Here is a 13,568-nt window from a genome sequence, read left to right as displayed (position 1 = left end):
CCCAAATGAAAGCATACAGACTTCTTAATTGTCCATATGCGCTTTTTACTGGAGCCCATTTTATGTTATTGATCCCTTTTAGTCGGTAAAGACAACCCAGAGATGCTAAGGCATTTTGATGCTTATTCTATTGCGAGAAATACGGCGTCAGTTGTCAAAGACGTCCCTTCAGCTGCATAATTTATTCTCTCATCAGCTTCGTTTGCTGCCACCGCACTAGTCTGTCTCCAATAACGGCTTGTAACACGTTAGTCGATATGCTGCTAAGGAATGCAATTTCCCAGTATCCACGTCATTCTTGTTTTAGCTGCATGCTGTTTTATTCACTCAAATGAGAGGGGAACAGAATGAGGAAAGACCGATTCTCCTGGCATTTCTACTTGCTTCTTGAGCATGTCTCTCTGTGTTCTTAAGTCTTTTTCAAACCCTATAGGCTACATTGCGGTAGCAGAGGCTATAAATAACAGGACAGCAGGTTGTCTCATGAATGTTCTTTGTTTGGCGAATTTAAGGCACATATTTCATATCCGTTGATGTCCATGTAAGATTTACACGTATTGCTTTCTTACGGGGAACATATTTTTATTTTAAAGGACTTCTTAAACAGATATAATTATCATTTTCTCAAAATATTCCAATCGTGGACTATTTATAAGACCCCCAGACCTGTGGCAAGAACGTCATCCATCAACCCAGGAGAGCGTATTCTAGCTTTCGTCCTCCAAAGGGCGCGCTGCCAGCCCTGTCTTCCGCTCAGGCCGCCGTCCACCAGCTGAGCTGCACGGTAATTAGGCAGGAAGGTAGGAAGACGACACTCCGTGCGCAGTTGGGAGGAGTGGCTTTCACATAAGGCGGGGAAACCCGGGAACAGAAACCGTCCATAGTTGGGGGACGCTAGGTCCAATCGTGCGATAAACATGCATATTAATAAAATTATTAACACATATCTATATATACAATATGTGTGTGTGCTGTAAAATGTAATGTACCAGTGAACCGGCACGGACTTATGCCAATTAGGAAACATTAGGAAACAATCAGGAAACCGAGGTCCTTACTCAACGTTTAGTATGGCGCTGTTAACCGACTACCTCATGTTCAGTATGTTTAGCTTTGCATCATGTGCATTGTTTTCAAGGCGCTTTGTTTGTATTTTAATGTCATTATTTTTGAGGAAGGGTTGGGGATCACAGTGCGAGTGAGGAGAACGCATTGCCTATGTAGCATGTGTTTTGAAGGTTCATTAAGTGTTGTAGTTTGCATGACTCCAAGACCAAAGGGGACATTTAACTAAAAAAATAAAAGACTTAGAATTTGTTCCAAGAGATTTTTATTTTTATTCCTATGCAATATTTATATTATTTACAGACAGAAGAACAGGCACTCTGGACTTTACCTCACTGCTTGCAATAATTTCTCTACAATTTACAAAAAAACAAAAAAGAAACACTCATCTCCTGAAAAGAGCTGTAAATTGCAAGAATTCAAAATCTTATCAATCATAAAGGTGAAAATATAACCTTGAGGTTCTTAAGGTTGTTCATTATTAGTTAATTTTAACACACACAAACACACACACTTCCCCCAGTCAAGTCACTTTCGCAAATGCAAACATGCACACATTCCTCATCATCTCTTCTCTCCAACTCAAAAAAAAGAAAAACAATCTTTTACCGAATAAAGAATAATAATGTAAACAAATCAAACCGAGCTGTAACCACCGTCCAATTATTATTTGAAGGTGAAAGGAAACCCAAGTTTCTCTGCCAACAAAGCTTACCCCCGCACCCCCACCCACACTTCAGCTCCAGAGCAGAGTGGGGCACTGATTTTGTCACAAAGATAAGTTTTCTTTAGGGGAAGGGTGCATGGGTCAGTGGTTTTAATAGTTGGATGGGGCTATCTCAGCATGAGGAAAGGAGGCAGAGAGAGAGGAACGACCTGCTGACTAACCAGAGGGAGAAGGAGAGAACACAATCACCTCTGTGTCTGCTCAACCCTGACCGACTGGTGTGTGTGTGTGTGTGTGTGTGTGTGTGTGTGTGTGTGTATCTGCGTGAGGGTGTGTGTGTGTGTGTGTGTGTGTGTGTGTGTGCTCAACCCTGACCGACTGGAGTGGGAGGGAGGACACACTGTCTGTGTGAGGGTGTCTGTGTGTGCGTGTGTGTGTATATAAGAGGGACTTAATAGTGTGTACGAGTTTGAGCGGGTAGCCCACATAGAGATGTGGCCAGACTCTGTACAACCCTGCAGAGACCACACAGTGAGCCAGGCTGCCGGGGAGGCAGCGGGACACAGGGGGGCTTCTGCAGAGGGGGGTGCGTTGGAGGCAGCGGGCGCAGGCGGGGAGGGGAGGGGGGGGGAGCGGAGAGCGTCAGTAGAAGCAGACCGTGTGCAGGAAAGGCCGACTGCTCTTCTCCTCAAACTCCTGCAGGAGCTCGTCCATCTCGTTCTCCATGTCCTCTGTGTGCTTGATCTGAGGGGAGAGGGAGAGGGAGAGAGAAAGAGAGAGAGGGGGAGAGACAGAGAGAGGGGGAGAGACAGAGAGAGTGTGAGAGAGAAAAATCCACAATCTCCTGCCACTTCACACTTACTGAAACGCATTCAAAGACACAGACAACCTTCTAACCTACAAGGCGGACACAACTGCATCTTACTCACATGGGTAGCCTCACTAGACTGAACACTAGGGTAAGGTTTGCAAACAACAAAAATGCATTAATGACAAAACACTGAGAAGGTGCATCATCATCTTAAAAGGCGTCCTATCTTAAAATCACACAATATATTAGACCAGTGGCGAAAAAGGCAGCATAAAAATCCCTCTAGGAAAATCACTTATTGATACAGGACAGTACTGGACAGAGAAAATAAAGCAGCACTTCATTTCAGCAGTCCGACATTTCATCCTGCTGTGTGATAAAGGGCTTTGCAGCTAGCCGGACCTTTTTTGACACCCTCAATAAAGTCCTTTTCTGTATGTAATTTCAGGGCTTTTTTGCTTAGTATTGCACATTGGACAATGGGAAGTGTATTAACTACACCCCCCCAACATGTCCAACACTGCACCATCCTCTGTGATAGAGCGAGGAGAAGGAACCAAAGACCAGAGCAGTGGTTCTCTACCCTGTAGGGATTTAGTAGGATGTGTGCCCTACCACAATGTCAGGAAAACCTGTATGCAAACCACCATTTGTCATAGAGAGCCAAACCTTAGGATCACAAGGTGAGTTAATGAGAAAAATGAGTTTGTGTCATAAACGTGTGGCACCAACTATAAAATATATTGTTTATAGGACACAAAATATATAGGTGAAGTTTTACATAAAAATACTGTTCAAAAGTATATTAAAAAAATCTAAATTTAAAAGGTCGTATCTGCTTCAGAATCTTTGAAATTTCAATCTCAAAATCACTCAGAATGCAGACAGAACCCCATTAATTCTTACCTTATTACCTTATTAATTCCAAGGTCACATTAACAGATGAATGTTGCCACACATTTATCATACATTTTACTTGTCTTTAAACACACTTAAATTATTTAATTAGCATCATTATTTAAACACGTCACAATGTGTTGCGTTTACACCACAATGTGCATAAATGTTTGCAGCAATTTGTTTAAAACTGCCTCCATTACTGCCCCTTATCTTCGATCCAATATGGCCGCCTCCATTACATGGAGCCTCACTGGGGTGTAGGGTCATATTGAAACATAGGCAAGCCTGCACGTGCCCAGTCAGGCCCGATCATACCCAAACCCGATGCAATCCAGTGTGTAAGCAGGGGCACTTACACATTGGCAGAGCTCACAGATGAGGAAAGCTCCCAGTGTTGCCTCCTCGTGGTTGTCCTGAATATCAACGTTGATGACGTGAACGGGCTGAAAGGTCTCCTGCTCCCGGGAGCTCAGGTCTGGGGGGAGATGGAGGGTGCGGGGCGGGGGGGGGGGGGGGGGGGGAGACAAGATGGCAACATCAGTATTCATGTAGTTATCTGGCACGAGCCATGCTGTGAAACATGAATGCAACAAAATCAAAAGGGTGAAATATAGCTAGGATGTACAAAGAGGCTGACAGTAGGCTAACTTAACTTCCCATGTGAATACATTTTGTGAATTAAATCCAAACTGACAAAATGATAATCTCTTCTTTAAAAAACACACTTTTCAGAGCTCATGCTCTTCATTGCGACAGGAATCAGGAGTCGTGTTCTCGAGTGTGAAATGTGGACACGGTACTGCGATTTCTTTTACTAATCAATTCTCTTTATTTGCATTTTCTCCATTACATTTTCAAGAAACAATGCATACAGTACAACCATATTTTCTGTGTTCCCTCAATTCCCGAAGACATTTATTTACAATGAATGAGAAATAGGATATTTTGCTTCCGTTTGCATGAAAAACAGTATACGGTAATCTCTCTCTTACCCTCCAGCACCTGGTCGTAGACCCTCTCCTCGCAGGTGATCACCAGGTCGAACTGGTCCTTGCAGCTCTGAAAGCGTTCGGGACGCTCTTTAATGCGCTTGTTGCGGTTGAGCATGTGCAGGATTCCATTCTGTGTATATCTGAACCGGACGCGGGTCAAGGAGTCCAAAAGAGAAGCCAAATACACATGCAAAACTATGCAAAATGCAAAACAGTGACCAAAAACTACACAATAATCATTCAGAAATCCAAGGACTGGAGTTGGACAAACTTGTAAGACAAAAAAATCGACCTAAAAGAATCTACTATGCTCACACTATACCACTATGCTTGCCCAAATAGCTAGGTGGATTGTTTGGAAAAAGGGGAAAGCATAAGAAAACAACGAGAAGATAGCATTACTCTGGGTGACGTAATGTGTTACAATTCAGTCATTTGACAAAAATCAAGAAAAGATAAATACATACAAGTTAACTGCCTCTACATAGTTTCCCTTTCTTCATGTAGAAAATACTATTCAACCGTAAGGTGGGTAAAGAGCTTTTAAATTCACCAGTTGTTTGTACTGGGAAACCAAACTGCAGGACCACACGTCATCAAGCAGGCCAGTCACCAACAGCCTCCTGTCAGCACTGAACTGCTGCATCTCACTGCATATAGCCATGGTTTCTCAACACGCCCTGCAAGGTGTTCTCTTTTGAAAACGCCCCAACTGACTGAAAAATATTAATGGCAGCATTCAATTTGGTTCAATAATAAATCCTGTTCCTGGTGGGCCACAGGGTCTGGTTAGTTTTTGTCTCAAAATCAGCAACCAATTCAGAACAAGGAAACCAGGTGAGGTGAGTTAAGGGTGGAATCGACCCTGCCAGGGCCGCCAGGACCGGGAAGGAAGATCACTAAAATAAAGCACTGACATTCTAAAAACTAGATAAACACAAAATCCTCTGAAAGAAGTGTTCAAAATATGTTAGTTTCAGAAAATCTAGAAAACTCCCCAGAGTTCTTGGTAAGAGCGATGATTGACACAGGGATTGTATCGCTGTGTCAATGTAAACATCCCTCCTATCCCCTTTCTAGACAAAATCACAACTCCGTTCAGCAACACATCGCATACAACAGCTCCCCCATCTGACCATCCAAAATGTGCACCCCTCACAATGCACCCTTAGACACCGGGTGCCTTCCAATACATCCATCCAAAATGCATCCTTCCTTTCCTCCACTCATTTACTCACCCCATTCTTCTGAATAGGAGATGAGTGAGGGTAAGGGGGATACTTTTCTTTTTTAGTAGAGACAACCACAGTCCTCCTCAGTACTAAAATGCCAAGAACCACCCAGACCATAATCTTTTGAGTCTTTAAGACTTTATTCCCAGAAAAATAGGCAACACTTAGTCTGAAATAGATATTAGTTTTAATTTCCTAGCCTACTTAATCCATCTTAAGGGGGGGAAAAAAGCTTTTAAAACTCATGCTTTACTTGAAATATCAAGGTTTCAGTTAATATTGATGTTTATGCTGGGGTTCAGATTTACCGACACAAATATCCAAAACCTTAATCCGATACCAGCAGTGTTTGAGTACCATCAATTATTTTAATATTTTTCAGAAACTAAGCTTTCAATAACATGCCAATAAATCCAATTCTCCAATTACATTTGTGCTTAGATGGGGGAATGAAAGTCTATGTATTAAAATCATGGTACTACAAGCTATTTGTTTATTGTTCTCGGTGTCATACGTGGGCAGTGCTTCCTTAGCTGCACAGCTCAGACACTCTTCAGTCTTAAAAAAAACATTTTCTCTCTACTACTTCCCACAGCATTGACACATTGAAAACATAAAAAAAAAAAACGAATACCTATACCACCATAACCTCAGACTACCCAACTTTGGGAAACATCTTCCAAAAACACCCCATATTTCCCAGAATTTTACAAATATCGACACATTTCCACATTTAAAGATAGCACGGGTCATGAGTTCTGTTGTCTAACCACCCTGCTCATGTATGCCAAGGAAGCTGTAGGATAAATCCGCCTACCCACTATTTTCTGTGTTGAGGGTAGAGAGGCTGACGGTTAACAGCGCTGGTAGATCTGCTCAGTGCGGGGGCTACTGCAGTGAGCTGCTGCGTCCCCACCCACACCTCCACATTCACTCTTACGCACCACACACAATTCAGGAGGGGGGGGGGGGTTAAATGTGAACTGGTGGTTTGAGCAGACTAGATACAAAATAAAATTAAGGAGATGGAAAAAGTCTTGGGATTTGCGTATACGGACTGCTCACTCTTGCGAATTTAGATCTTTTGAACAGTAGTTCTGGTATTGGAAAAGCAATGTACTAGACGGAACAACCCAGCTCACACAAAACATTCTCACAATGTTGCTGCCCTGTAGCAGTAATAACAATGACAAAACCTTCCAGTAACACCGAGAACATTTTGTGTTAGCTGGGAATATACAAAATTGTCTGTGCATTGGGCTTAAGGTTATGTTCCACAGAAAATGCATCTTCCAGATCATTTCAGAGGTACATATTTCACTTATGAGGTATGGTGTTATATATTTATAGATAAATTCTGACAATATGTAAATGAGCTAATTTGCATACTTTATTAAAGGTGGTGGAAATTACTCATTTGAACATTTTTGTAGCAGTCTATAATCTGAGCCAAGTAAGATATCGTTATAATTCTTTCTGATTTAAGCAAGACGTTTGAAGAGCGTTTTGAGGCTTTTTTATTTTATATCACCAGTAGTATTTCTTCTAGAAATTTCGGAAGAAAAATTGTTTCAGGCTCTAACAATGAGATTTCTGATGCTGTACCCACCCCTAACAAGAAAATAATTGGCTCATTATTTTCCTGGATATGGAGAGTTTTGTTTTAAGATGATAGGATGACTATACACTGAGTCCTGGAATATCGTCCAAAATCAGGTTAAGAAAATTTACTCCAAAAATAGAAATGGTAAATAATTATAAAACTTTTACCATACACATGGCATGAACATCCAAAAGGTGGGAATATCCTGAAAGTTGAATAGTTGTGGGATGTAAATATAAAAAGGTAAATTTGACTGAAAATGCGATTTTTTTCATTCACCTATTTAGGATAGACTGCCATTTTATTTTATTTAGCCTATTTTATTATTCACCGACTTATGCCAGAGTGGTTGATTAAATACTGTTCCATCCCTGCTACATCTAATGTGGGCCGTAACAGTGAGGTGCACAGAACGTCCATTTCCACATCACTAGGATTTTTTTGCTAGCTTATTTACAGTCACCAGTCCATCATAAAAATATTTTGAAAATGAGAACTGTTTAAAGGTCTGCCCTATTATAAAGGTTTGCCACATTATAATAAGGCCTTTCTAGGGTAGCAGCATAGCATTTATGTTATAGCCATTTCAAGCAATACCTGAAATGCCAGAACAAAAAGTGAGAAGGCATTCAAAGCCAGAAACAAATGCACAGAATCCTAATAAAGAACAGTGTCTACTCACTGCTCAGACTAACACCTCACAAAGTGCACACACAAGACAAAGACTCAGTGCCACCCCATTTAAGAATCTGGAGTCTAAAATGACTAAATTAATTTCCTTCAAAACCTATGCCAGTTTAAGTTTTGACTACTAAATGCAATTTCTTGAATACTTTTCTGTAAAAAGACAAGAAGTTGAATGAACTGTTACCCAGAAAGTGTGTGTGTATATATATATATATACACACACGCACATACATACATATACATATATATATATTATATATATATATATATATACATACACACACACACATACATACACACACATTTAAACATGTTGCTAAGATGTATGCATGTTTGTACATACTTGCTCATGCCAGTTTTATACAATTCTTTAAAAAAATGTTATTGATGCTGGTTATAGATGCTGCAAATTTAGATGAACAACTCACACATACACCACTCAACATAGATTGGACGGTTCAATTTTGCAGTAAAGCAGCATTTTTAAATTGATTCTAAGCAAGCAAAGCATTATTATATCCTGTAGCATTAACAGTTTAAAACCTCAATTAAAGCTCATTGGGGACATAGCCAATTAATTAATAGGCCTGTTAAAAAGCTTGCCATTTATGAGACTGTTGTGCCAGTACTTTTACAATGTGCAAAACAATGTAGAAAATGTAGTGCAAGATTCATAGTGCAACATGGTCTGTACATCATGTATGCTATGACTTGCAATTTGTGGACGAGCAATTCTATCACCATTACATTTGCTAATGCAGAATTATCAAGTTAACTTCGCCATTTAACTCAACATAACTGAAACTTTAGATGCTATATAAAATAAGGACCTCAATCAAAAGAACTGGCGTCACACAAGGGATTTCAGGCTGCCATCTTCTGTTCCCTTTCTAAATTGCACTCTACACCTACCCAACACTGTCCCCTAGTGGTGAAACGATTAATCACAAAAATGAAGACTTCATGAAGGCACTTGAAAACAAGGGCAGAGTTCAGGCTACAAGGAGCAATGGTATGCACCCAACTTCTCGTTATTGTTACTTGCCTGGAAACAAACACCAAAAAAGAAACGTGTGTTAGGGTTTCCACCAAAGGTTCTGTGAAGTTGTTAAAAGTTAATAAGTAAAAAAAAAAACTTGGAGCGATTTTGTGGAAAATAATTTTTTTAAATCGTATTGATTTTTTTTTTTTTTTCAGCTTACCTCTCCATTTTCCAAGCGTCACTTTCAGCAAACTTTTGAAAGAGCCAGCTCTAGTTACTAGGACAACATAACCTTAGTAACATCAGCAGCCATTGCTGCATTTTCTACGCCTGAAACACCCATTTCTCAAAGCATCGACTTTGCTTCTAGGTCAGACCCTTAAATATCTTTCTGCTGGCCTCCCTGTATGTCTGCAAATACCTCCAGCCTAATTGGAATGTTGTCTGCAACCTACTAAATTATTCACATTTCACCTCTGTTCATCTCCCCATTATGTACTGATGATAGCTGGCTCTGGCCTACCAGGCATCAACAGAACAGGCTATGCTTCATTTGAATGCTCTTCTGAAACCATACACTTATGCTCAACCTCTCCTTGCAGTCTCTGGTCACACAGTGGTCTGATTGGAGTTGCACCTCCCACACCCACCCAATGGATTAAGTGAGCTACCTACACCTTTCAGAATAGCCCAACTGGACTGGCTGATGGCTGACGGAATAAAAACCTAAATATTCAAACTGCATCTTGGTAACCTCAATGCAAGTTCTTCCTATTCATGAAACAACATAGGATATATTAAAACTACAGCCAGCTGCTAGCACTGGTGTGCATTGTGAGCAATGTAGTAGCAACTTAAATACTGGCTTTAAATATGGCAATGGTGTGAGACAGCATTATATATATGTAATTGTTTCAACTGAGTTAGAGTTCTGCCTATACTGTGGTTTAGGACCTTGCACTCTGTTGTACACCAGATAAATGGTAATGTGCTTGACAGAAATGTAGTTATCTGGATTGGGAACTCAAAACTATGCTCTCGTCCCAACATGCATAAAGATAAATCATTAAAAAATGGTTTAAAAGGTTTCATGGCCATTGGCCCGATTCACCATATCCCAGCAAACAATTACGCTGAATGTGGAAACATTAGTTAACACTCCCAGGAGTGTAGTGAAGACTGATGTAATAATTATAAAATTTCACAACCAAGAGGGAACTGAATTCCTCCTCAATTTCTGACTCATCTGTTCCCTCTTGCTCTGCCTCCTTCAATACCTCCAATTCCCTCAAGTCTTTTCTCCAAAGAGACAGGCAAGATAGCACTGATCATGGCTGTAGGCCAAGTTGACCGTGTATGGTTTTGCGTGTGACGTGCAGGGGATACAGTTCCTTGTCTTTGCGGACTAAATCGTTGTACATCTGCTCATAAGTAGTTTTGAAGTCGTACACATTAGGCTTGTCTGGCGCTGGGCCTGGCAGCTTCACGTGGGTCCCAGTCCCAAATGACCGCACTTCGAAACCACGCTTGCTGTAGTGACAAGAGGGTAGGAGAGTCCATGCAGGAGGGATGAGGACAGAGAGAGGATAAGAGGATGTGGGATAGAGAGAAGAAGAGAGATATCAATAGCGAGAACAAAGAACAAGCAGGGGGAAGAGAGATTGAGAGAAAGTCAGTGACGTACAGCTTCCAGTGTCCTGTTAATCCTCAAAAAAAAAACAAAAAAAAAAACTGGTAGGTGGAAGTCATTACACAAGTTAGTCAGAGCCACACAAGTCATCTTAATTTACAGATTACATATTACATGACTAAATGTGAACATTCTTACCTTATTTTAAAAAGCAGTTTAAATAAACAAGAGAGTAAAAAACGTCATATTTACTCATGTCGTTAAAAGCTGAAATGAAATGAAACCCTCCGCAGAGCTAAACCAGGTGATTTTAGATGCATCAGTATTACTGCGGTAGGTTACCGATTCTTGGCTAGCTTGACTTTGTTGGGTTAATTTATGAACGTCATTCTCCATAGGGGTGAGGTAACGTCCAGTCCAGTCACAAAGAACAACATCTAGATATTAAGCTCCCCATTTCTGGACATTTTTCGTTTAGTTCAGCTATCAATCACCCGGAAACGGACGAGAAAGCTGTATATACAAATGTACTGCTAACTGACGTTAACTAACGTTAGTTAAGTTGGGCTGTTAGCCTGAACTACTTTAGGATTTCCGGGTATTATCCATGGTCGCGTTGCTTCCGGGTAGTTGGACAAACACGACAGCAAAAACGATTTTGTTGCCCCAATTCGTATAAACGACAGGCAGATTATCTTATTAAATTTAATTGGTTTTATGTAAAACTCATATACCTAACCTTAGCAGACTATTTTTACACAAATAAACAATCCAATTGTGTAACCGCTGCCAATAGTCCCTTGCTCGTTTAGCTAACTTGGCTACGCAACTATAGCGTTAACCGATCGTCGATCACTGTTGTTATCTAGCAAACCAGATCTTGCCAGTTTGTGCGCAACATATGATGGCGTTCTCGGGACGCACATGTAGTTTTATTCTAACTATTATTACACCGTTACCTGAGAATATTGTGCGCCTCCATACTGCGGTTCTGGTTGCTCGAGCACACCACCGCCACGCGCAGCGGGTGACTCGGCATAGCGTTTCTTCCGACTGACAAGCTAACTACAAATAGAAAACGGTTGAGGAGAAAATAGTCTTAAACGAATACTACATAATATTCAATGTTCCGTTATGTTCCCTTTTCTATAAAGTATCGAATATAATGATTTGAGCTATGTTAAATTCGAATTCGACGCAGTATCCCTCTCCTCTCTGAAGAAGAACTGAACTTCAAAATGGCGGAAGGTATTTAAGGACAAACGTCGCTCACAAAGAGGGGCAGGGCTTTGCAAGGAAAATGCATTACGAAGGCCAATCCCAGCAAAGGGGATTTTTGTTTTCCTCTACAGTCAAGCAAATGTATTTTAAAATGACACATATATTCACCGTGTTTGACTGTGATTGGCTCAGTGCTTCAGCAAAGTGCTGTGATTTGCTTAAGTGGCTTCACCAGCAATTCGGTCTTTATCGTGTTTAAATATATATCGCGGCTGCATTAACACATAATAAACACATCACTAAGTATATTGAATAAATATCTGTGTCAAAATGTAAGTATTATTTGGAAATTTCTAGTTTTAAAAGCATTTACCCTTAAAATGTTGTGTAATAGGTGTACAAATGGAGCCAAAATTCCTCTCTGAATGTATGGTAATATGTCATGACTTATGTACATAGAACGTCATTTATGATTCATATTATCTATTAGGCCAATATATTGTGCTTTGCTGGTCTGTAGTCGTACAAAAAGCAAACACTGTTGCAACCTTCAGTCAGAACCACACACTTTATAGAAATTAAAGTCAGCATTGACTCTCTGGAAAACAGACCAAAAATTGAGGAGATGAATATAACAAGTAGCACCGAATAGGAGAGAAACTTGATATTTTAGTGCATTTACATATTTTAGAGTGGCACATAATCCTATTCTGTCTGCTCATCTGAACACAGATTACATCATCTTTAGCTTGCTCCAATTTAGGGGATGAGGACTGGGTTTTTATATCACTGCCATTGGAGCTTATATTGTGGCTCTGAAACAGATGAAAATGAGTGATGATGTTTGCTGTACTTTGTCATGTGAACAGTACCAGTATTTAATCACTGAATACTATATGTTCAAAGGACACATCTTGTACATCTTCAAAGATAGGTAGAGGACTAAAGACTGTGGAATCTATGTGAACATCAATGTGTTATGTGCTATTTATTTCTTTCCACAGTTACAGCAAGTCCATAACACCATGGTTTCTCAGTCCGGAGCAACGAAGGCAGTGGTTGTTCTTTCATAGTTGGATATATCCTGCTTTTAATCATCTTATATCTGCAAAGTATCCCAATAGAAAATCATAATCATGCCTACTAAGAATGGTTGTTTGGTTGTGTGCACTCTTCCACTTCACAGAACCACAAGTTTACATTTGTAATGTAGAGCCTGTAAGAGTCTTGTGTTGATGAAGATGTTCAAGGTCACACAGTGACGATAAATCCCATGTGACATTTGGTAAGTTTTATGGCAGTGGAACCACCTGTCATTTTTGTATGATTTAATAGAGCCCAGACAACCAGGTTTTGTTCAGGTCCTGTATCATGAAGGGATGTAGTTTTGGTTACCACTGAATCAAATTAATGAAAAAATGCACAGTACTCTTTCCTCCTGAATCTGTCTCATTGTTGTTTGTGGCTCTAAATGCTGCCAGTTAAACAACAATGTAGCCTGTGTTTTGTACTTCTGTGTTTTCTCAAGGCGACAGACAATATAAAAGTCTGTTTTCTGTTCTCTTCAGATAAAAGCTGTCCTTAGATTCTGCTATGAATCCTGAACAAATTGAATATAAAAAACATCCACTAAAACATCCAGTTATAAAATATTAATTTTAGTAGGCGGTGTATTAATTGCACCTTGTGTAAATGTTCTTTTAAATAGTGTCTTATAAATTGAAAAACAAACATTATAGCTGTTAACACATACAACTCGTAAACTCCATCCAAGTAAG

The 13,568-nt window shown here is 40.1% G+C and overlaps 1 protein-coding gene across 1 annotated transcript; it reads right to left on the bottom strand.

Moving 5' to 3' along the window:
- Positions 1-1,313: 1,313 nt before the first annotated feature.
- On the bottom strand, positions 1,314-11,812 carry ssu72 (SSU72 homolog, RNA polymerase II CTD phosphatase). Its single transcript, XM_061219498.1, has 5 exons — positions 11,529-11,812; positions 10,326-10,469; positions 4,436-4,575; positions 3,800-3,918; positions 1,314-2,476 (listed from the first exon to the last, which is right to left on the bottom strand). Exons 1-5 carry the CDS (start codon positions 11,606-11,608, stop codon positions 2,375-2,377), a joined length of 585 nt encoding a protein of 194 aa, XP_061075482.1. The 5' UTR covers positions 11,609-11,812; the 3' UTR covers positions 1,314-2,374.
- Positions 11,813-13,568: the final 1,756 nt, after the last annotated feature.

Source organism: Conger conger, chromosome 14, assembly GCF_963514075.1.
Source record: "Conger conger chromosome 14, fConCon1.1, whole genome shotgun sequence".
NCBI lineage: Eukaryota > Metazoa > Chordata > Actinopteri > Anguilliformes > Congridae > Conger > Conger conger.
The sequence above is the reverse complement of the archived record's forward strand: the minus strand, read 5'-3'. Positions and strand labels throughout refer to the sequence as shown.